The sequence below is a fragment of the Camelina sativa genome, chromosome 11 (assembly GCF_030686135.1).
Source record: "Camelina sativa cultivar CO46 ecotype springtype chromosome 11, ASM3068613v1".
In the NCBI taxonomy this organism is placed as follows: Eukaryota; Viridiplantae; Streptophyta; class Magnoliopsida; order Brassicales; family Brassicaceae; genus Camelina; species Camelina sativa.
This window is the reverse complement of record NC_141890.1, coordinates 23,886,945-23,911,365: the sequence shown is the minus strand read 5'-3', so window position 1 is coordinate 23,911,365 and position 24,421 is coordinate 23,886,945. Positions and strand designations below refer to the sequence as shown.

General features: G+C 38.3%; 4 protein-coding genes across 4 annotated transcripts; 3 read left to right on the top strand and 1 right to left on the bottom strand.

Annotated features, from left to right (window-relative positions):
• The first annotated feature begins 1,981 nt into the window (after positions 1-1,981).
• Positions 1,982-3,112, top strand: LOC104728179 (uncharacterized). Its single transcript, XM_010447204.2, has 3 exons — positions 1,982-2,291; positions 2,367-2,887; positions 2,990-3,112. Exons 1-3 carry the CDS (start codon positions 1,982-1,984, stop codon positions 3,110-3,112), a joined length of 954 nt encoding a protein of 317 aa, XP_010445506.2.
• Positions 3,113-7,385: 4,273 nt separating this feature from the next.
• Positions 7,386-8,194, top strand: LOC104723963 (uncharacterized). The gene has a single exon (XM_010442393.2). It carries the CDS (start codon positions 7,523-7,525, stop codon positions 7,847-7,849), a length of 327 nt encoding a protein of 108 aa, XP_010440695.1. The 5' UTR covers positions 7,386-7,522; the 3' UTR covers positions 7,850-8,194.
• A 7,434-nt stretch (positions 8,195-15,628) lies between these two features.
• On the top strand, positions 15,629-16,906 carry LOC104723962 (peptidyl-prolyl cis-trans isomerase CYP28, chloroplastic). The gene is made up of 2 exons (XM_010442392.3): positions 15,629-16,435; positions 16,550-16,906. The coding sequence occupies exons 1-2, from the start codon at positions 15,802-15,804 to the stop codon at positions 16,756-16,758; spliced, it is 843 nt and encodes a 280-aa protein (XP_010440694.2). The 5' UTR covers positions 15,629-15,801; the 3' UTR covers positions 16,759-16,906.
• Positions 16,907-17,666: 760 nt separating this feature from the next.
• On the bottom strand, positions 17,667-18,453 carry LOC104723961 (uncharacterized). The gene has a single exon (XM_010442391.2). The coding sequence runs from the start codon at positions 18,330-18,332 to the stop codon at positions 17,844-17,846; it is 489 nt and encodes a 162-aa protein (XP_010440693.1). The 5' UTR covers positions 18,333-18,453; the 3' UTR covers positions 17,667-17,843.
• Positions 18,454-24,421: the final 5,968 nt, after the last annotated feature.

Genomic DNA, 24,421 nt, shown 5'->3' with positions numbered 1-24,421 from the left:
TGAAAAGAAAACTGGTGATGATTGATACCAAAAAAGAAAAAAAAAAAAAAAAAAAAAAAAAAAACTGGTGAGGAGTAGAGTGATAAACAACACCTAGGGCATAATTTATCGATAACTCAATTATTACGTGTGTGTTTATTTTTGGCTAAGAATATAAATATTTATTAAATATAAAAATGTTTAGGTTTACAATCATGAATTTTAAATGTATAGAATTGGTCGTATGGTTTAAAGAAAGAAGAAAAAAAAAACATGGAGGATACACTATTTTTAAGTTCCACCAAAGTGAGCTACTAAAGACGAAAGTTGGGGAATAGAAATTGTAAATTAATATTGTGTTAATAAAATATTAGGGAAAACCTCCTGGTTTCCCATGAGAACTATGATATTGTACAATCTCAATCTTTACCCTCATCTCTCAGATATCTTTGCTGAAATTATTCTCAACCAATATATCGATACATATGTAATTTAAATTTTGTATCTACATGAGATGGAAGTTATCATCTGCTTCACCATTGCGATAGGTTTAATTGGTTTAGTATTTGATAAACCGAGTGACGAAGTCTACAGACCAAATTAAACCTGATTTCAACCTGATTAAAACCCGATTAGAACCCGATTAGAAAACTAAACCCTTAAACCGAGAAACCCCTAAAATCACAATTCACCCTTTTGCCCCTTTCTCCCCTCTCTCTCTCGCGACGAACCCTAGAAAAAAACGATTTCATTAATATTCTCTGCTCACCATCGATTTCTCAAATTGAATCGATGGATTTGATCATTCGAGCTGGTTTTGAGAAACAAGATGGTATTGGGCAAAGAGATGGTGTTGGGCAAGGAGATTACGATGAAGAAGGAGAGGATCGAGATGAGTTTCATGTCGAGAAGCTTGCTCAGGATTTTACTGATGCTGAAGAGTCGATTCGTCATGATACGTATCCAAAAAGTGACGACAAGGCAGAAGGTCGTGGTGCGGGTCCAGAGAGAGTGTTTACGGATATCGGTCGTGGTGATGGAACGTTGTGGAAAGGCCAATCCTTCTACAATGGGGTCGCATTCAAGGAGAGTGTGTTGGACTATGCACTACATACCAATTACAATTTGAAGCAGTACAGATAAGACAAAGATAAACTCGGGTTTAGATGTATTGGGTATAAGGGAAATTGTGAGTGGAAAGTGTTTGCTGCACTTCTTCCAAATGCATCTATGTGGAGGATTACTAAATACACTGATAAGCATTGTTGTACCCCCAATGGTGTGTGTGACATGTTTAAGACCCCAGTTATAGCTAGAATTTTTCTCGATAAGATTAGAGAGGAACTGGATCATTGCAAGCCTTTGAGGATTGAACATATTATCATGGAAAGGTGGAAGATATCAGTTACTAGGCCACAATGTCAAGCTGCTCGGAGAAAGGCTTTGGCTTGGATAGAGAGAGAGTATGAACTCCAGTTTACACGATTGCGAGATTACGCAGCTGATATATTGGAAGCAAATCCAAGATCTGTTGTGGAGATAGATACAATTAAGCATGATGCTGGTCAAGACTTGTTCAATCGGTTTTATGTTTGTTTTGATGCCCTTAGAAGAACTTGGAAACAAACTTGCAGAGATACAGACAATGGCATCTATCCAATAGCCTGGTGTGTTGTTCAAGTTGAGAACACATAAAACTGGTTATGGTTTGTGAAGAGATTGAAGACTGACTTGGAGCTAAACGAGGGAGATGGTTACATTTTAGTGTCTGATCGACAAAAGGTATACTCGTTGATAAATGTGACTGTTATGGTTTTTAATATCTTAGTGTCTGTTATATTGGTTGATAAATGTTGACTGTTATGGTTTTTAATATGTTTGGTCCTGTTTTAGGGGTTGATTAAAGCTGTGGAGTTGGAGTTGGAGTTGCCAAAAATAGAGCATAGAATGTGTTAGACACATCTATGGGAACTTGAAGAAGAATCATCCTTCCAAGAAGCAAATGAAGCCACTCCTTTGGCATATGGCTTGGAGCTACAACGCAAAACAGTTTGGGGAGAGATTGGAACGCATACACGCTTATGACATTGGTGTGTATGATGATGTTATGAAGGCCAAACCAAAGAGTTGGTGTCGTGCCTTCTATAAGATGGGGAGTTATTGTGAAGATGTTGACAACAACTTCACAGAATCTTTCAACAAGACCATCAACAAAGCAAGGGAGAAACCTTTTATGGCAATGTTGGAGACTGTTAGAAGACTGGCTATGGTTCAGATTGCCAAACGATCAGCTCTCTCTCATTCTCACAAAGGTAATTAGTTTGATTCAAAATTTATTGCAATTTTTTACATATGTAATGCAATGTTCTTGGTTTTTGATGTTTCAGGTCTATGTACTCCATATGTGGCAAAGTTTCTTGCTAAAGAGCATGAGAAAGCTTCGGAATGCCAGGTGTATCCTTCTACTAATGGGTGCTTTGAAGTCACACTGGATGGAGACAAACACAGAGTGTGTTTGCAAAATATGACTTGTACCTGCAAAAAATATCAAATATGTGGGATTCCATGTGAGCATGCGTATGGAGTGATTTTGAAGAGGACGTTAAATGCTGATGACTATGTGTGTCAGTGGTTTCGAACTGCTATGTGGAGGCTTAACTATGGCATTACTCCACAAAGGGGTGCTCGTCACTGGCCTACAACTTTAGGTGACGATGTTTATGTTCCACCTGAGCCACTACAACCTGGGAGAAACAAGATAACTAAGGAAGACAAGAAGAGGAAGCCATGTGTGAATGAGTCTCCTGTCAAGAAGAAACCAAAACACAAAAAAAGGATAATGCACTGTGGAATTTGTGGTTCTGATCAGCATAACCGTAGGTTCCACCATAAGAAGAATCAAACACAGGTTATTACTTTAAGTTTTATGTTCATTCTATTTGTTATAATCGGTATTTTGTTCTCATTTTTTTTATTTTGTTCTCATTTTTTTTTTGTTACGGATTTTCAGGCTTCTCAAGGTGGTGGAGGAGAAATTGTTCAAGGTGGTGGACTTTCTCAAGATGATGGTGGACTTTCTCAATCTGCTGGAGGAGAAGTTGTTCAGGGTGGTGGAGGACTATCTCAAGATTAGCCCTGGGCATTTAGGTACTCGGGTCGGGTTCGGGTTTTTCGGGTAGAGGAGTTTAGGACCCAATAGGGTAAATAGAAAATATCGGTTCGGGTCTTACCGGGTTCAGGTCGGTTCGGGTCTAAAATCAGAACCTATAAATACCCGAAAAAATTAGATATCAATCGGGTTTGGGTATTTTGTACCCGATTACCCAAAATTTTACCCGATTACCCGAAATACCCGGTTTTTACCCGATTATCCGAAAATTTTAAAACTTAATATTAAGAAAAAAAACTTTAAAAATTTAAATTTTAAAAGTTTTGGTTAAATTTTTGAATATATAGCTAAACATGTCAGTATAATTTTGGTTGTTTTGAGTATTTTAATCTAGAAAAAAAATATTTTTAAATTTTAACCTATAGTTTTGAATAACTATGCTATAAAGGAACAAATTATAACTAATATATTATGTATATTATTTTATTTTGAGTATGTCGGGTATCCATTCGGTTCTCGGTTCGGTCTCAGGTTCGGTTCCGGGTTTTTGGATTTTAGAGATTAGGACCCAATAGGGTATTTTGCCGTTCCGGGTTCGGATTGAGGTCCATATTTTCGGGTTGGTTCCGGTTCGGATTTTCGGTTCCGGTTTTTTTGTCCAGGCCTACTCAAGATGGTGGAGGACTTTCACAAGCCTGAATATTGAAGATTATGGTAGTAGGGGTTTGTTTTTTGGTCTAAGAGACTAGTTGGGTCTGTATTTTGGTTTAAGAGACTAGTAGGGGTTATGTTTTTTGGTCTGTGATCATGTTCAGAACATGATTTCAAAACCTTATCATTCTACTTGTTTTTCAGAACATGTCATGTTCTGCCTTTTATGAAATGTGGAATGACTTATCTTATTAAATGCAGTCACAACACCAACAAGAGTTTCACACTCAAAACCAACACAAACAAGAGCATAAATTAGAGCATACAACCGAAAAATAGATTACAATAACTCATCATACAAGCTTAAACAGAGCAAACATGATCATAAAACCGAAAACACACACAATTATAATCTTATTCATCCTACAGTGCAATTCAGATTTTGCTTCCAACAAAACTTCTTCTACCCTCTCAAATATCTCTTTTTCGAACTCCATTTGCATCTTCTCAAAATTCATCTTCTGGTCTTGTAATGTCTCTATTGTAAGCTTTTTCATCTCTTCTTTTAGTCTCTCAATTGGAACACCCAATGTTGATACCTCGTCCAAAAATACCTCATCGACCCACTTAAAGGTTTGCTTATCGTTCATAAGCTACAAAACAATGAGAATTGATGAGAGTCGATCTCAACATCAAACAAAGCATAACATAGTACCTTCTTTGCAGCTGCTTCTCGACATCGAAAGTATCGCCGAGAAGGATTAGGCTCGGATTTGGAAGAAGATTTAATCCCCACACCAACATCTCTAAGGCACGCCAACGACGAATCCTTTCTCGGACATTCGATGAACCACTCGAAGCTCCAGAAACATTGCTCATGGTTGCAGAGATCGATTTAAGAATTTTATGCGTTTAGGGTTTGAGGATTTGGGGATTTTAATGGAGTTACATATGTATCTTCTCGGGTCGGGTTATTAACATCAGTCGGGTTTTAATTTTCGTTTTGTATTTGGTATGAACGGTTTTCCATCGGTTTACTCTTTAAACCGATAACATCTTGATTTATGGATATATGGATTGAGAATAATTTCAGCAAAGACATCTGAGATGAGGATAAAGATTGGACTTTATCTACTCCCTCTGTGGTGAGTAGTCTCTTGTTCTTTCTGTTTGGTTTCAGCTTTGATCTATCTCTTTCTAACCAGTTGTTGCTCCATTTCACTCTTAGGTGAGCATCTTCCTTCTGGTTTTACTTTGATCTCTGCTTCTTCAACAGTTTGTGTCGTTCACTCAAACTCAGGTATGCATTCTCCCTTCCTTGACTTTGAGTCTTCTTTGATCACCAGGTTGTGTCTTTTGCGTTCTTTGAAAACCATCACTTCAGTTGACTTTAGCCTGTTTGGTTCTCTCCACCATCACCTAAAGCTTTCACTAACCTCAGTCTCTCTGATCTTCAACCTCAGCCACAGATTTTCCCTCTTGGTTTGATGCTTCACATAGTTTGTTCTCAGCCTCAACCTTCTTTCTCAATCCATCCTTCTTGAATTTGAGTATTGTTGATCTTTGAACTTTGATTTTATTCACACTAACCTCATGAGAATTTATTTTCATGGCTGCAGCTTCCTTTCATTGGTGACTGAGATTCTTCTCTACTTCAGCCCCACTCTTCTTTGACTCCATTGATGTGGTGCCTCCCTTTCTCTTTTGCTTCAGCTTCTTCTGCTGCAAGAATTGTACCAATCTCAATGTTGCTTGCGGAAGTGCATTGCCTTCTGTACTCGAGCAGAGGCAGAGTCTTGTTCTTTATGTTGTCTTGGTTGTTTGTGCATAACTCGCTCAACCAGCTAGAAGGTCGCATAAGAAAGTTACCTCCACGATTTGTAATGACTGCCGCATGTTGATTGAGTACCCTGCAGAAAAAAAAAAAAAATATACAACTTTAACTTTCTGGTCGGATGTAGAAATCTGAAACGTTTTAGGAACTAATACTTGTGTTGTCTATGATTGAATGACCTTGAAGGAACGGTTTTAGAGTTATTGGCATGTCTTAAATCGCCGCTATATGGAATACATCTGGAGTCTATCAAATAGCTTCTTTGTCCACTCATGAAAGCTCCAAACTCTGTTTAGCTCCAAAGTTTATCAAATAGCTTCTTTGTCAACTCACCTAGGCATGTTGGATCGAACATACTGTCTAACATTGTTACTAGCTCTCGAGATCAGTTACTCAAAAACAAACAAAAAAAATATACTTAAACACACATTTTTAATAAAAATAATAAGACACTTAGGAATGACTAATGGAAGGAGAGAAAAATAAAAACAAAGGTGTGAAGATCAAAACTTAGATTAATATTATTTTTAATATCATTAAAAGTTAAAGATACTCAAATGAGGATGACTAATGGCCATGCTCTTACAACTAAATTTAGGACAATGCAAGGCTTCACAAGTCACTATTTAAGAAATTCGAAAAACTTTATTACATAGACTTCTAGTCATCCTAGTACTTTACATGTGAACATCACATAGAACTTGTAATACAAGGTGATAAGCAATGAAGAAACATAAGGTTGACGATCTTACAAAGATGAAAAATTCATCAATACGCCTATGAAATCAAGAACTGTATGCTAGAGCTAGATTTCAAGAAATGCTAAGGTAAGCAAAAAGAGTTGTAACCAAAGCTACCAAAAGTTCACGTTTCAAATAATGGCAATTGCAAGAGAGTATCTTGAGACTAATTAGATTTTCGTAAAGAGACTTCACTTAAGCAACATATTGGTCACATCAACAAAATCGAATATAGCGATCTACAGAAGAATTTTGTATACCTTTAGAATATACTCCACATACGAAGAAACAGTTATAAAAGCTTACAAAACGTCTCGTATGAATAAAACAAGTGCATAGAAACATGTATCATCTAGTTAATATATAAAGAATATGTTAAAATCATTTACATATTTCTGTATATTATATATTTCAAAGTAAAAGAAATATATGCTTTAGAGCAAAAAGATTTTTTTTTTTTTTTTGGGTAGAATGAGGGAGACAAAATCTCCCAAATTTATTAAAGAAAACTTAAATAACAAATTACACGCGGACTTGCCGCGGCCGAGTGCGGCCTTGAGTATCCTCGAGAAGAATCTCGGTTACAACATCCGGCCTTGAGTATAACAAGTGAAAAGATGGCAAGAGTACTGAATCAATTATTTATTCAAAAAAAAATAAAAAGGCTCGAAGTTAAATATTATTTCTTTGTGTAAACTGTTAGGGAAATTCTTCATAAGAAAAGAAACCAAACCAAACAAAGATCGTTTCATCGTGTACATTTCCCAAATTAAAAAATTGATTGTCCGATTATTTTTCTTTTTTTGTCGATCTAGCTACTTAAAATACACCTAAATTTTGGTTACCTACTACAATTTCTCTTATAGAGAAAAATGTTCTTCCAAAAGTAAAAGAAAGATACGTACATTGAGAAAAAAAGAATAAGAAAAAGAGGTGGTTTGGTCAAAAGATCCCGAAAAGAGAGCAATAACACACAATTCACACGCTTCTCACGTACAATCGCCACCTCCTGGTGCTTTAACCACTATTTCTGCATGGCTATAAAAAAAGAATCTCTAGTAACCCCAAAAATCAGAATTCATCTTTTGGCTACAACAAAAAAAAAAAACTCTCTTCGTCAACGATCCAAACGCGTTCACTCTTCGTTCACGTCGGGGAAATTTTTAAAATATCTCCTTCGTAACAAAAGATCAAGAAGATAATGTCGTGATGGCTGCCGGATCCATGGACGGAATATTCCGCAACATCTTCGAAGGTTGCATCTCTAGCTGCGACTCTTCCATCCAGCGACGTCCATACCATAAGAACTGCGGCTGCGCGCTTCACGGTGGTGGTTCATCGATCCCTTGTCGTCACGAAAGGTCTAAGATCATTGTGTTCCCAATCCAACGTTCTTGGAGTGAAGGAAACAGTTTGGCTCTGCATCTCGCCCCATCTTCTTCTTCCTCTAACCTCCAGTCGCTTTCGTCCTCTTCCTCTATTTCTACCCTCGCATCGTTCTCTTCGACCGTGTCTGATATTGATTCTCCCATTTAAGGGAATATATAAACTAATAGTTCCTTCCCATTCATTTGATTAATTGTGTCATTTTTGTTTGATTGTTTCGAAGAGAGTCACAAATGATGTTTGATGTGTGATTAGAGAGGTTTCATGGATTTCATTGGATATCGAAGGAACCTAATTCAAATGTTGTAATGGTCAAATATAGGGAGGCTTTGCAATAACATTTGTACATAAATCACGTTTTCGGATGTAATTTTAGTTTAATTTTTGTTGTATATATATTGTGATATTCAAGCTTTTTTCTTTGTTCTATTGGTTTCATGTATTATCTTCATGTTGTTTGGATTATATATCAATTGCATAAATCTCTTTAGACAATCTAATTTTGGAGTTGTTGAGCGACTTAGATTGTTTCTTGCAAGAAAAGACAAAAAGGAAAAAATAAGAATTGCGATCTTTCACATATCGCCTAGAGAGAAATTGTTTGTTTATTTTTACGAGACTTGTGTAAAGGTCATGCTTTGTATTGACTAGAACAAATGTGCTATGAGAGACTTGTTTATATCTTCCAATCACATGATCTGGATATACATGACTTCACGAGTCAGTAAGTGTTTCGAATGTGAAGAAATTAAATGCATGATACATTTTTCTTAACTGTGGTCTAGTGAGATGGATGATGGTGTCAGTCATCAAGTATTTTCGATTGTTTATGCGTTTTTTTGGATATGGGGAAAAAGTTGTATGTGCAAATTGTAAATAGAGTTTTTGGATGTCAGATCCACACTTAGGTATTTATTTATTTTGTGAGATTAAATTCTCAAGAACAAATGTAATAAACAACAAATTTTTATTCGAATGATATTGAAATGCTTGTAAAGATGGAAAGAACAATAATAATTATTAGCTAAAAATCGATCCCTTTTTAGGTGCACAACACTTTATATTTATTTATTCATATTTTTGTTAGATTGGATGTACGTAGACAAATTTTACCGTACACTAATATATTGTGTGTTTTTGGGTTTTAAGCTGTAAAGCCCAATATATTCTTCATGAGATGAATTTTTTTGGTATTTATTTGTTGAAATCCATGACCTCTTATTTTCCTCGCTGTTCCAACACATGTCTTTTTCTTTAAGTGAGACAATCTTAACAAATAAGTTTCTTAGCGGGTCTTGTTTTCCATAAGCCCATGTAGTAAAACAAGTGTCCAATGTGAGCGAATACTGAATGATATTATTAACTAGATGATTACATAGTATATATACAGTTAAGTAGTAGGATTTAGCTTAATACTAATTACAATTATAACCTCACTATATACATCTCCTAATATCCCCTTCAAGATGGAGGGAGTGGTCGAACTCCAATCTTGTAAATGTGATTTTCAAACTGCGGACGTGGTAGCGGTTTAGTAAGAGAGTCGGCGAGTTGATCCTTGCTCAAGATGTGGGTAACACGTAACACACCAGACTGTATGAACTCACGCACAAAGTGGTAATCAAGGGCAACATGTTTCATCTTAGAGTGGAAAACAGGATTAGCACAGAGATACGTGGCGCCTACGTTGTCACGGTAGAGGACAGGAGCCACCGGTAACGGAACGCCGAGTTCAGTCAACAATGAACAGATCCATCGGAGCTCCAATGCCGCATTCGCCACCGCTCTGTATTTAGCCTCCGTAGAAGAACGAGATACGCTCCGTTGTTTCTTGGACGACCAGGAAACAGGACTCCCACCAAAATAAATGATGTACGCATTGGTAGAAGTGTAAGTAGTCTTATCACAACCCCAATCTGCATCAGAAAACGCATGAACCGTAAGTGGAACATCAGCCCGGAGGAATATGCCATGAGTCTTCGTACCAGCAAGATATCTCAAAATATGCTTTGCAGCTTGCCAATGTTTGTCAGTCGGTTGATGCATGAATTGAGACAACTTGTTCACAGCAAAGGCAATGTCAGGTCTAGTGAAAGACAAATACTGTAGACTGCCTATCACTGCTCGATATTCCTTAGCATCGGTGAGTGCTGTACCGGACTCAAGAGTAAGCTTGGGTGATGAAACCATAGGCGTGGTGACCGGCTTGGCATCAAGCATCTGAGTTTTGATGAGAAGATCAGTAATATATTTGCGTTGCATTAAGTGCAAGCCTTTCGATGATCTGGTTGCTTCAATACCCAAGAAGTAGCTCAATGGACCAAGGTCCTTGAGAGAGAAACGATTTGCAAGCGCGAGATTGAATGCTTGGACCAACGATGGAGCACCCGCAATGATAATATCATCAACATACACCAAAACATATATGAAGTCGGAGCCTTTGTGATAGATAAACAAGGACGTATCAGCAAGGGAGTTGCGGAAACCGGCTTGTAAGAGAAACATTTTGAGTTCCTGGTACCACGCGCGAGGCGCCTATTTAAGACCATACAGCGCTTTATTGAGTCGACAAACATAGTGTGGCCGATCTTTATCAATAAACCCCGTCGGTTGTGTTATGTAGACCTCTTCCTTCAGTGTGCCTTGGAGGAAAGCATTGTTGATGTCGACTTGATGAATCTGCCAATTTTTCTTCACGGCGACTTCAAGGACCATTCGAACAGTGGTTGACTTAATTACAGGACTGAAAGTCTCTGAGTAATCCATACCATACTGTTGGTTAAACCCGCAAGCAACGAGCCTTGCCTTGTATCTGTCAACAGAACCGTCAGCGTGATATTTAATAGTGAAAATCCACTTACACGATATTACGTTTTTGTCTGGCACCGGCGGAAGCTTATCCCAGGTGTGATTACGCAATTGTGCATTGTATTCATCGCACATAGCCTGTCTCCATCGCGGATCTCTGAGTGCCTCTGCCACTGTCGCGGGAATGTGATGTAGGGACGAGGATGTGGTTGTGTGAAGGGTAAATTTGTGTTTAGGTTTGAAGATATGGTTTTTAGATCGAGTTTGCATCGGATGTGTGGTTTGTGGTGGTGGGGGAGCTTGGGGTTGTTGTTGTGGAGACGGTGAATGCGGTAGAGAGCGAGAGGAAGAGGACAAAGGTGAGGTGGATGTTGTTTGGCTTGATGGTTGATTTTGGCTTAATGGGCTTGAACTAGGTGAGTTGCGTAATGGGCTTGTGTGGTTTAACGGGCTTTGGTTTGTAGGAGTCGTGTTTGATGGGTCGGAGACGGCATTGTCGTGAGGAGACGAAGCGGCACTGTGGGAGGAGGAGGAAGCTGACGAAGTAGAGGTGTGCGACGGTGACAGAGCATCAGAGTGTGGTGACGATGGAGATAAGGGAGCCGGTGAAGACGGACCTAAAGAAGGCGGAGCTGACGGTGGCGACGGGCGAAGGATCTGTGTGGGGGCAAAGAGGAATGAGCTATAGGCGAGTGAAGGACCGGGATGACAACCGACGATGGAGGCTCCCCAGAGGCGGACTCAGCCGTCGCCGGAGACTGATTTGCAGCAAACAGAAACTGATGCTCAACAAATTGAACATGTCGAGATGTGTAAACACGGCTTGTGCGGACATCCAAACAGAGATAAGCACTCTGTGTGAGCGAATATCCCAAGAACACGCAAGAGGCGGATCGACTGTCTAGTTTGTGGGCAGTGTATGGCCGAAGCCAAGGGAAACACAAACACCCAAACACACGAAGCTTCAAGTAGTTGGGAGGCTGGTTAAACAACTTAACATATGGTGAAACACCTTGAAGAACATCCGTCGGCATATGGTTAATCAGGTAAACAGCAGTTGCAAATGCATATGGCCAATACGACGTAGGAACAGAAGCATGACTAAGTAACGCAAGACCTGTTTCGACGATGTGGCGGTGCTTGCGCTCCGAAATGCCATTTAGTTCCTGCGTATGTGGGGGCGTCGTGAGATGACTAATGCCGTGTTCAGTGAGAAATGACCGCAAAGCAATGAACTCTCCTCCGTTATCCGAATACAAAGTGGTTAAACGATGCTTGAACCGATTTTCTACCAGTGCTTTGAAAGCCACAAACACCTCCTTTACTTGTGATTTTTGCTTTAGAGGATAAAGCCAACTATAACGCGTGAAGTGATCCACCAATACTAAATAGTATTTGTAGTTGTCAGTGGAGACAATAGGTGATGTCCAAACATCAGAATAGACATACTCAAGAGGATGAGTGGAGACAATGGTGTTAAGATAAAACGGCAACTTATGGCTTTTATTGATATAACAGTCTGAACAAGAGAACTGTTTGGAGTTGGTAGAAATAGGCAATGCAAACTGCGAAACAATACTTTTTAAAATAGGTAAAGCAGGATGTCCAAGTCGTGAATGCCAAGAGGAGAGGTCGGTTCACGGCTGAGGTGTGACAACAAAACTGGTGATGACATTGTTGACAACCGGCCACTCATATAGCTCATTCCTAGTTCTGCCTTGTAGTAACCAGGCCCCCGTTTTGAGATCCTTCACCTGAAAATACGCAGGAAAGAACACCAAGGATGTAGTCGATTTGATCAATAACACGCCGATAGTCATCGGGGAGACCACCAAGGATGTAGTCGATTTGATCCTCATGAGCGATCGGACTCTCAAGAAGCGCCAACTGGTCAAACCTTATGTTGAAACCCTGAACATACTCCTCGATGGTTTTGGTACCTTTCTTCCAATGGGTGAGTTGGTCACGGATCTGTTTGATATGAGTGCGGCTGGGCTTAGCGTAGGTATCCTTCAGAGACACCCAGATGTCCCGAGAGGTGATGGCTTTCGACAAGAGAGGTTGAACAGCGACGGAAATGGTGCCAAGGAGACCCGAGTAAATGAGCTTGTCTTGATGTTTCCAGTGTTTGTAAGCAGGGTTCGGTGTTGAAACACCGCCGTTGGTAAGAGTAGAATCGGGTGGAGAGACCGATCCATCGAGATAGCCAGCAATATCATAGCCATCTAAGAGAGCGTGGACTTGACGACTCCACATCATGAAGTTCGTAGCGGTCAATTTAGTCACATTGGACATGTTGACATTAACGAGAGAAGTGTCATCAGATGATGCAACAAGTTCGTTGATAGCAGCCATCAGTAAGAAAAGAAGAAAGAGACGTGGAGGCGAAGGAAAAAAGAAGAAGAGAAGAAGAGAAGAAGCGGCTGGAAAAAAAAAATTAGGTCTTTTTGGATCTTTTAATGCTCTGATACCATGTGAGCGAATACCGAATGATATTATTAGCTAGGTGATTACATAGTATATATACAGCTAAGTAGTAGGGTTTAGCTTAATACTAATTACAATTATAACCTCACTATATACATCTCCTAATATCCAACATGCCCACGTTGATGTCTTCGTCCTCTTGATCTCCTTTTGTTGATCGAACTTGACTAAAAACTTCAAGAGGTTCTGGTCCACCAATAAGATCTAAAGAGGCGATGTAGTTGCTGATGTCATCATCGGTCGCAACTATTAGAACTAAAGTGTTGTCGTTGTGGAGAACACTGTCGTCGAAGACCACCACGTCGGGCTCCACAAGAACCTTGTCATGAAACACTTCTGCTTCGACATCATCTTCATCTGTGTTGACATCAAAACATGCATCTCCATCCGTAGTTGAAAAACCATGACCATCAACATCATGAATTCGTCACCGTATACATCAAAGATTGGATCTCCGCTTTGATCATTGTCGTTTCCTGCACCAGTAACGATATCAACGTCTTCCAATTTTTTGATATCATCGACCTTGTTCTCAACGTCGTTGTTGTCTTCGTGGACAACATCACGGTCTTCTTTATCATTGACGTCGAGTGTTAGATCTGCATCATACACCATATGATTCAAATCGTTGTCGTGAAAATAACAACTCTCTTTGTAATCCACCAAACACTTTCGTCGTGTCAAATTTTGCAAACGATTATACACTAAACTATGGTAATGATGAGGTAAAAAGTGTACACATAACTTCTGCTTAAGTTTACCCCATGATTTAATAGGGTTTTTGCCATCTCGCTTGCGTGTTGTCTTCATTTGCTGCCACCATGATGCGGCATGTCCTCGAAATTTTTTAACCACAAGCGAAACAAATCAATCCTCTGCAACGCTTTGAAACTCAAAAATCTCTTCAACATCCACAAGTCAATCTAGTAATAAATCACTAGAAAATCCGCCGTGAAACTCCAGAATATCCACCTTAAAATCTAGGAACATCGTTGGAAGGAAATCAAACCACCAGAAACGTGATGAATCTGATACCAACTGATAGAGAGCGGAAGCTTAATAACGAACGAGAACGCTAGATCTCCAGGAGAACTCAGATTCACGAACGGATTTTGATTAGAACGTTGTAACTTGACGAAGAAGCAATAAGGATATGGCCGAGATCAAGAACGATATCGACTTGGTTTTGCAAGTCCTCTTTGCAGGGCTTGAACACTAGTTCTTAGGGTTGAAAGTCCTCCTCTCTAGGCTTTAAGAAAAGCTCTCTTAAAACAACGTTTATTCAATAATCAATTATCGTTCATACATGAGGGTTCGATCCCTTTTATACACCCTTTATGATAAACTCAAATCTAAAACTAAGGAAATATATAAACACTAAATATTCTAATCCTAATCCTTTTCAATATCAAATAATTATCAATAAAATAAACTAACAAATCTAATGGATCTAAATCCATAAACATCTATGTAAAGCCCAATATATGCTGCATCATTGGTTGCATAATCTTGTCATTCTAAATTATTTTAGAGATATTTGTATCTAGTAAATTGTCATTGTAGGTTATTTTAGAGGCATTTGCATCTAGTAGGTTGTCATCGTGGAGTGCAAAATTTTCTTCTGACGGGTCTGACCTGTACTGAGCTCTAGACGAAACCAGTCGGGAACCGGTTATGAGAGCAAGCTCTTGTCCTTGCCTATTGATTCTACTTGTCATAATTCAATGTGTCGAGTCCTAACTTTGCGCCTTGTCGATTAGTACCGCTAGCATGCCTCGAATCTCAAAAGATTTCTTTGATCATGTTGTTGCGATGACGGCATGGGGGAAACAACACCACTTCCGGGACGAGCCGTTCTGGAGGTTTCCCTGGTTCCTTTGGGTTTGACCCAAACCCGAATAGGTTCGATCTCTGGTGAAAGAAACATGGCTACTAGAGACTGTCCTCGTTATCGTTGGCAGCAGGCCACTAGACGGGTCCGAGACTACTGAGGACCCCTCAAGAGTGGGGCCCGGTGGTTAGGAGGTATCCAAGGCTCGCTGCCGGGTTACCCTTGAAGTTTTCAGTTCTATAACGGTTTCTGTTAGAGGCAGGGTGATATGGTTAAATTAATTCTAGAGCTACTCTCTGAAATTAAGAGATCACTGTTAGGCCTGCGAGAAATACCCGATCCAAAATTTCTGATCCGTTCTGAACCGAAATTTTTGGTTACGGGTAAGCTTCACTTAGGAGAGTTGAATTGATCGGAAGTTTTGTAGATTATTTCGGTTATCTGAGATTTTTTCAGTTCGGTTCGGATACCCGAACGGTTAACCGAAAACTTCGTCTTCCTCCTCTTCTTTCGTCGGATCTGCTGGTTTTGTATCGGCGACCATCAAGTTTCTGTTGCAAAAGTTGCAGATGAATAAAACACAGCGTTTTATTAAAAGGCAAATACTTTTGTTTTCTTTTTCCTTTTAATTTTTGTACTGGGCCTGGCCCAAAGTTTTTTTTTTTTTTCATTTTCTCGACAACCCATTTAAATTTTGGTTTGGTTCGGTTCGGTAGAGATTATAATAACCGAATTATCAGAAATCCGAACCGAACCGAACGAAATCAATTTCGATAAATCTTCGAACATATTATAAAAATACTGAAAACCCGAGAACCTGAAAAAACCGACCCGACTCGACCCCGCAGGCCTACGTAGGGCAACAGTAAGGAAGTAAATTGTATTATTTTCCGAGTTAAAAGAAAACCTTTTAGTGAGGGGGGAATTTTCAATTTTCAGATTTTGAGGCGATTTCTCGTAATTATCATCATCCAGCATGGCATCATCATCCATTCTCATCCCTCCGATTCTGTCCCGTCGTAACCTCCTCCTCTCCACCACCATCGCCACCGTATCTCCTCCACCACCTAAATCACCTTCCCCTGACATCACAATCACCGATCGCGTCTTCCTAGACTTCTCCCTCTGTCCCACCTACTTCCGCTCAGATCCCTCCGCCACACTCTCCTCCACCACTCCTTGCTCCGATTCAGCTCCCCTCGGCCGCGTCGTTCTCGGATTATACGGCCGTCACGTCCCTTTCACCGTCTCCACTTTCAAACGCATGTGTACCTCTTCTTCAACCTCTTACAAAAACACTCCAGTTCACAAAATCTTCCCTGGTCAGTACTTTCTCGCCGGAAGACAAGGGGAAGGACGGCGATATTCGGCGGAGGTTGGATCTTTACTCAGAGATTTGCCTCGGAACACTGACGTTGTTAATTCCAAGGCTTTTTCCCTCCCACACGCTCGTGCTGGTGTTGTCTCACTTTGCTTATCCGAAAATGATGACGACGATGAAACCAGACTCGATCCTGATTATAGGAATGTTGAATTCTTAATCACTACTGGTCCTGGTCCGTGTCCGCAGCTCGACGGCGGTAACATTGTCTTCGGAACTGTGCTTCAAGGTTAACCCTTTAATTAGGACTTTTTTTTTTTTTTTTTTGATGAAATGAAATCTTTGTAATGTAAGGAATTGAGTTTGTGATTTTTGTGGGAGTAACATGTTTTCTCTCTTGCAGGGTTAGATGTGGTGACGAGTATATCTTCGATTCCGACTTATAAGCCGTCGGAGAACATTCGACAGTTTAATGATTTTGCAGAGTTTCTTGGAGACGAGAGAGCTCAAAACGCAAGATCCTTGTGGAATAGACCTCTTAAGACGGTTTACATTAGTGGCTGTGGTGAGCTCAAGGTCACTAATCCTTCACTCTCTCCAACTCTGCCTTAAAACTTTGTATATTACAACATGTTTGGGTCAAGTTGTGTTTATAGTCACCCTCTATACAATCTATGAATCTGCTTCTAAAATACTCTCTTAATTAAACCCTGTCTTACTAGTATATATAATATATGTGGCAACCATTTTAATACTACAATTCTACTCTCAAGTCTTTTTGCTGCTTGCTAAAAGATTAAGAAAACATTGAGGTTGTGGTGGTTTGACTTTGTCCTCTAGGTTGTAATCATCTGATGAGAAAATGATTTAGGTTGAACAAACCAATGTGAGACAAACAGAATTAAAATTGTTAGCTATGAGGGGCAACAATGTGCCCTTATACTAAGTGGAGGTTGCAGAGCTGACATAGTCTACTGGAACATGTTTGCCAACTCATGGCGAGTATGTCTCCTGCGCTTAGCAGATTGTGAAGCCGTAGTGAGTGTAGGTTAGCCACAAGATTTGCAGGGAAGAAACACAAAAAGTGGATCCAGGCGTGTGAGTGTTTCAAACCTCCGCCTATTCCAGACGGAATTTCATCGGGTTTTAATCATTAATGGTGGTGGACATCTCGGGTAAGCGTGCTCATCTTCTTTGCTGTGGATGTTGCAGTAACTTTTTCCCCAGAGATAGTTATGTTCGGTTACATGGCTTTCCTCCATGGATGGTTTCAAATCGTTATCGTATATTCTACGCCACTTTTGGATTAGAATTGTTTCGGTTCTTGAATCTTTGGTCTAGACCCGGAATCTAGTTTTTAAACTCAGAGAGTTGAAAATGTCGTGGACAAATTATATGCTTATTGTGGCATTGCACCGAGTATTATTGGTAAACTTCGTCGTGTACCATCATTCTTCTTCCCATCTGAATCACTGATAACTGATAGAGTATATTGTCTATTGTGGAACAAGGGTTCAATAAAGAAATTGGAAAGAAAAAAAACATTGGCATTGGCATGCACATGTTAAGTAATTAAAAGCTATCCAACTATTATTATATCAACAACAAATTTTTTTTAATTGTCAAATGCAACTTTAAATATTTACAATTGCTAAAATATTATTCGATAGATTGAAATGTGTGTGTGATTCAACCATTTACCGCAAAAGGTTGTGAACCGTAAAAGAAGAATCCGTCGCGGCCTTAGCCGAAGAAGGCGGCGAACGAGGTAGCCTAGCCGAGAAGTTGCGGAGAGGAAAGCGGTTGATATTGTCACCCTCGTCTCCTTTATCAAAGTTAAGCGCATAGCTCGACGGATCGTAATGAAAGTCTGCAGTATGACGTCGGATGTGCTTCCCGTGGCCGCCAACGCCGCTTACACCACCGCCCATCCGGTGGATCAGACTCCGGCACTTTTCATGCGACTTGGACAACGTCCGAGTGAGTCGTGGAGATTTAGTCTTGATTCCACCACCATGTGGGCTTTGAGTAGATTTCTCCGTCGCGGCGGAGGGAGTCGTCGGAGATGAAGGCATGTCGTCGGGGACGTCGTGGTGGTGATTGGTCGTACGAAAACATCCGGCGATGCAAAACCTTGATTTGAGTTTCTTTTTAAGAGACAAGTGGCTCATTGGTTCGCTTACCATTTTCAACAAAGAAAACCAATGTTTTTGAGAAGTTTGTTGTTTTGATTGAGAAGGAATAAACAAGAATGCAAATGAAAGAAACACAAAACGCGAAGAAAAAAAAAAAAAAAAAAAAAAAAAAACAAAACAGTGATCGCAAAATATTTGGCTGATTTATTGAAATGAACTGTTAAAACCAAAACTTCGGAGGAGAAAGTTGGAAAATTATACTATTTTTAGGCGTATTTTAAATTTCCAATTAAAATGAGGTTCAATTTTGTTTCCAGTTGGATATTAAATTAGTCTTTTGACTTGGTGAGCAAAGGGGACTTATTTAGGGTAAGCAAATATTATTTATAGTGATTTTACCAAATTAGTTAAGGTTATAAAAGGTAAATAAATGATATGACAGAATGATTCAAAGAAATGTTTGACTGATTATGAAGAAGAGTAACGGAATACAGCTAAAACATTTGAAGGACTTAGTAAAAATTATAAGCGGGTTAAAAAATATAGTAGTGGATTACTAATTTACTAGATACAATAATTAAAGATGCCATCAGAAATTAGTAAATATCACTACTATGTCTAGTAAAATTAGTGTTTAGTTCTACGCGACCGCACATACGGCATTTTAAATTATGATTTTAAATCTGGTACAGTGATTTACTAATCTGGAACATTAAAATACAGATTTTTTTTTATAGATTGAGTAATATATTTTTGTTTTAAAAAATTCAAATCACAGCTATGGAGAAAAAAATCTATAGATTTGAAATCATAATTTAAAATCTTAATAAAATCTTCCAAATATAATTATTAAAATAATAATTTGGATACTTATATACAAAATTTTAATTTTTAAATTCTGATTGGTTTACAATGTTAAAATCTTTTAATTGTGTTTGGTTATATGAATTGTAGATAATTATTTATAAAGTTGTTTGGATAAAAGTAGATAAAAGTAGTGGCATAAATTGTAACTCTTCTGAAAATGAAGATTTATTTTAATTTTGTATTTAAAAACACTAATATAGATATTCAACTAGGTACTAATCGGTAATTTGTACTGCAACACGGCAAAAAAAACATTTTTTATAAGTTTATTAATTTGTTTGGTATGAGTTGTTCGGATCAATAGTGAGATTTTTGTCGGATATCAAATTAATACTATCTTAACTATCAAATGATTGTAACATCCCCAATTTTATAATTGGGAGTTGGGCCAATTTTTGTTAGTTCAGCCCATTAATGACTCAAGTGGGCAAAATACAAAACGACAAGGGTTTATGTGTGTCGATGTATGTGCGTATGTATCTCCTTCTTATTTTGCGATGGTGAAAAAACGCAAACCTAACCCCTAAGTTGATAAGAGTGTGTTGCAGTCGCTGTTGCTAAGGTATCAAGTCGTGGTCCTCGTTGTTGTAGTGAGTCTCGTGGAGGAGAAGCGTACGGACTCGTCGTTCTCGCTAGCCAACGTCGATCACCGCCAATGGTCAATCAGCCACCGTGTGTAACCAGGGATGTAACCGGCTGACACCGGAGCAGCCGTAGCCATCGTCGAGGCCAGTATAGGTAAGGGAACCTAAATTTGTTTTATAACTTGGGCTGTAAGTTACCGACTGTTGTAGACCTAATCCTGGATCTGTTGCTTGCTTGTGATGTATGTTGCTGAACCATGGAGAAGTAGCCACCGTGTGACTAAGCCGTCACGTTGAGCCGTCGAGGAGATTCTTCGAGAGTAATCGCCGAGAAAAGGTATACGGCAAGCTTCACTTGTGACGTTGTTGCGTGTTGTTTCGATTATTAAACCACGGACTATAACCAAAGTAAACCGAGGATTCTAATTTGTGTAATGAAGTTCAGAACCTAGATTAATTGTCGTGATATGTTTTGGCTTGTGTCGTTAAAGGTCACGTGTGGGATTATAGTGTTGTGCGTTTAAGGTGATTTGGGCTTTGATTATTGAATTGAAGTCGATCATGTGCATGTGCTCGTGGAGTTGAATTGTGGTGTACTAAATTATTAGATTTTGGTCTAATTAATTTAATTAAAGGAAACACTATAAGTATAAGTTATGAGACTTTGGGTTGGGTTGGTTTAATGGATTACATCATGGTTATTGATTTTGTATATTATTGGGAAATAATATTGGACCGGTCTAAACTATTGCAGACTGAGAATTGTTGATGTACCGAATTTGCGTTGTTGCTATTTCTAAACCATGGATTTGATCCTTTTGGCTAAGGTGAGGGTGGTATTTGTGGATAACAGTAACCTCTTTCTTTATGTACTCTTCGATAGTTGCTGAGTATAGACTCGAGAATTGTTTGTTTATTGAAAATGTTTGTGTAGATTTGTGTGCATGATAAAGTAGGTTGCTAGTAACATGATATATGTGAATCACATTAGTATTATGATTTGATGTTATAAATTAATGTATATATTATATTACAAAAATAATTATGAACATAAAATGAAAATGAGAAAGGAAAGGATACTTGAGGATGTTGGACTGCAATGGACCGACGGGTTCATTGCAGGTCATAAACCGCTGACGAGCAGTACGGGAAGAATCGAGCTATGGGCCGTGGTCTTCCAGGAATGGGGTTTGTGAGCCAGAAAAAGTGATAATGGCCAAACCTAAGCATCGAATGCAAGCTGTGAGGAAGAATAATTCTCTTAGCAGACAAGAATGAAATGAAATGAAATTAGTCCCACACTTCCCACAGGAATTGAAGTAAATTAAGTAATGTAAGGAACGTAAATGTTTGAATGTGGTATTTGCCACAAAAGTGCATAAAATAAGATGAAAGTTGTTAAGGAGAAATAAGACGTTTGATTGTTTGATTGATAGACATTCTGAATCTATGCTAAGTAATAGTTGTTGGTTATATTTGGAACGTGATTATTGTATGTCCAGTGGGCAGAGTTTGATCTCCTCATTGAGTAAACTTGTTTACTCACCCCTTATTTCTATTTTCCCAGGTTAGTAAGTTTCAAGAGTTGCAGTTTGAAGTTTGTTCGTTGGTGAATTTTAAAGAAAGAAATGTTTTTGGTCAGACTGGATGGATTACACGTTGTCCCGTCTTTTGTGACAGTACGGGTGTTACATGATTACTATCTAGTTTTTTTGTATTATAAACTGTTTAACAAATACACACCATACAAATTCTATTTTTAAGGTAAAATTACTTTATTCTAAATTATAAACCAAAAAACTGATACTACAGAAACAGACCTTATTAATTTGTATTAATTTGATAAGCGATTGAAGAAGTTGCACAATTTGATATCATATTAATTACATTAGTCTCTTTAGCCTCAGTTTCGGCCATCATTTATAACTCGTCTCTTTTTTATCCTATATTTGGCTAAAATCTTAGCTCGTCAAAAAAGAGAAATTTTGATTACTTGTCTTAAGAACATTATAATTAAATGGAAAACTTTCGACATTAATAATCCCATTTGTTTTAAGCAATACCAAAACTCTTCTTGTATTGTTGCTCAAATCTCTAAAATACCAATTATAAAGAAGAATTTTGATGCATCCTATGCACTTTGTTCTTTCTCGGGACCCCACGACATTCAACCGTATATGCAGATATTTTCAAGAGTCTTTTTGACAAACGTTAGAATATGTTCTCGTTTAGCTAAGGTGAACATATGTTTCACATTAGCCTGTGTTAATTGGCTAAAAGATGAGGAACTTTTACATAAATGAATATTTTTTTACATATATTACATAACATTGTATACTAAATAAGAAATAAAATATTAATTATCTTATTGTATTTTCGGTTTACTTCGATAGAATCAAAGTGAATCATCCAATTTTCTGGACCATCAAAATAATTTATCGGGGTTGGCTTTTGTGATTTGAGAAAAGTGCATTTTCTCTACAAATTTGTTTATCCAAATCTACATACTAAAAAAATATATCACAGAGCTCTCTTTATTAGATTAATTTGTCACATAATTCTGTTGTAAATGGTACAAAGTCTACCAAAAATGTATTCCCCTTGTAAATCTGTCACATAAATCTTTGACAATTAAGCATGTCACCAAATGGACCAAATCTACTAAATAAATCTATTTTAAATTACTCTACAATGACTACATTTTAATATACTATCTTGATCTACCATATATATAGTATATTTACTATACAAATCTATCACATAAATCTACAACATAAATCTACCACATTAAATATATCTATTATGCCGAGATAATTAAGTCTACCATCATCACTACATAGGTTGACTTACTCAAATATCTCAAAAAAAAAAAAAAAAATTGTTCTACATGAAAACTACATATTTTTTTTTTTCATCAAAGATAAGTTGTATTAATTTGGGTCAAAATGTGAATGATACAAAGTAGAAGATAGCCAAAGAGGCATATCGACTGAAGAAGAATAGAAATCACAATGAGTACAATCAAAACGTGCTAACACATGAGCAGCTTCATTACTAGATCTTCGAGTAAACCTAAAATTCACTTCTTTGAACTTGGATGTCCACCAAAAGATATCTTCTTTTATGTTTCGAATGGCTACAGTTACTGTTGATCCCATCAAGTTGTTAATTAGTATTGCACAGTCGCTTTCAAACAGCACAGATGTATAACCTCTAATCCACACTTGTTGAATTGCAGAAAGTAAAGCTTTTGCCTCTGCTTCTAATGGTGATCTCGCTGTTCCTAGTCTTGATGCACCCATACTATACTTTCTCCAAAATGGTCTCTTAGAATCCAACCACCAATTACACACTGATTTCCTTCATTGAAACTTGCATCAAAATTACACTTTACAAAAGGTGAAATAGGTGGTTGCCAATGGTCATTATTCGGGATGACATTAGTAGATTGTATATTCGATAATTGCAGTGCAGATAGCCATTCCTTCACCTCAGCTTTTGTTTGCAAAACAATTGTTGTTGGACTAAGAGTGATACTGTCGAAAACATGCTTGTTTCTGGCCTTCCAAATTTTCCACATCAACCAAAAGGGTGTTAAGTAGTCTTCTGTTGTTACATTTCCATTCTGCGTATGGTCTAAGAACCGCTTGAGAACAGTCTTGACATTCAAGTTATGATTGGTCGAGGAGATTATATTGTGACAGTCGGTCAGGCTCCAAACTTGTTGTGCATATGGACATTGAAAGAAAATATGACTTATCGTCTCATCCTGCATTTGACACTGTGAACAAATTGGATCCAATTGCATGCCTCTAGTGTTAAGTCTTGTTTTAGTCCCAAGAGCTTTAGAAACTACTCTCCATAAGAAGTGTTTTATCTTTGGAAGAAGAGGTAGTTTCCATATTCCATCTTTAATATCAATCGAACCATGAGGCGGGGGTGGTAAAGTTTCTCGATAATCCTCATCATGCGTTGTAAACCAATAACCTGATTTGACTGTGTATTCTCCAGAGGGATGATATTTCCAAAATAACTTGTCATTACAAGCTTGTAAAGGTATGTGGAGCTGTAGTAAATGATGGACATCTTCCTCTACCACATGCTCTACAAGTTGTTCTCTGTTCCAAAATCGGTTATTTCCTCTTGTAATGAAATATTTATTGATCAGTTCGTCTGCAAAGTCTCCAACCACTGGAATAGGCCTCGGTGGATCATTTGAGACAATATTATCAGTACCTAGTCGTATTGTTGCACCATCACCTATCTCCCAGTAGAAACCCTTTTTGATTAACTCGACCCCCGCTAGTAAGGAAGACCACCCATACGATTGATATCTTTGCGTCTTCGCATCCAGTAGTGAAGTGTCACTGTAATATCGTGCCTTCAGTAATCTTGCTAGTAAAGAGTTTGGATTTCTTAGAATGCGCCATGCTTGTTTAGCTAGCAAAGCATCATTAAACTTAGCAAGATCCCGAAATCCTAGGCCACCCTCCTTTTTAGAATACTGTAATCTCTTCCAAGCTATCCAAGGTATATTTTTGTGTGATGATGATTTATCCCACCAGAAACGCATAAGAAGCGTCTCAATGTCGTCAATGACTCCTTGAGGGAGTTTAAAACAAGACATCGAGAACACTGGCATGGCAACTGCAACCGTTTTATAAGGATCTCTTTTCCGGCTGGTGATAG

Excerpts from the sequence above, each read along its gene's own strand:
- LOC104728179 (XM_010447204.2), top strand. The coding sequence starts at position 1,982 with ATGAAGCCACTCCTTTGGCATATGGCTTGGAGCTACAACGCAAAACAG. Across the intron at positions 2,292-2,366 it reads TCTCTCTCATTCTCACAAAG|GTCTATGTACTCCATATGTG; the intron begins GTAATTAGTTTG and ends TTGATGTTTCAG. Across the intron at positions 2,888-2,989 it reads ATAAGAAGAATCAAACACAG|GCTTCTCAAGGTGGTGGAGG; the intron begins GTTATTACTTTA and ends ACGGATTTTCAG.
- LOC104723963 (XM_010442393.2), top strand. The coding sequence starts at position 7,523 with ATGGCTGCCGGATCCATGGACGGAATATTCCGCAACATCTTCGAAGGT.
- LOC104723962 (XM_010442392.3), top strand. The coding sequence starts at position 15,802 with ATGGCATCATCATCCATTCTCATCCCTCCGATTCTGTCCCGTCGTAAC. Across the intron at positions 16,436-16,549 it reads CTTCGGAACTGTGCTTCAAG|GGTTAGATGTGGTGACGAGT; the intron begins GTTAACCCTTTA and ends TCTCTCTTGCAG.
- LOC104723961 (XM_010442391.2), bottom strand. The coding sequence starts at position 18,332 with ATGGTAAGCGAACCAATGAGCCACTTGTCTCTTAAAAAGAAACTCAAA.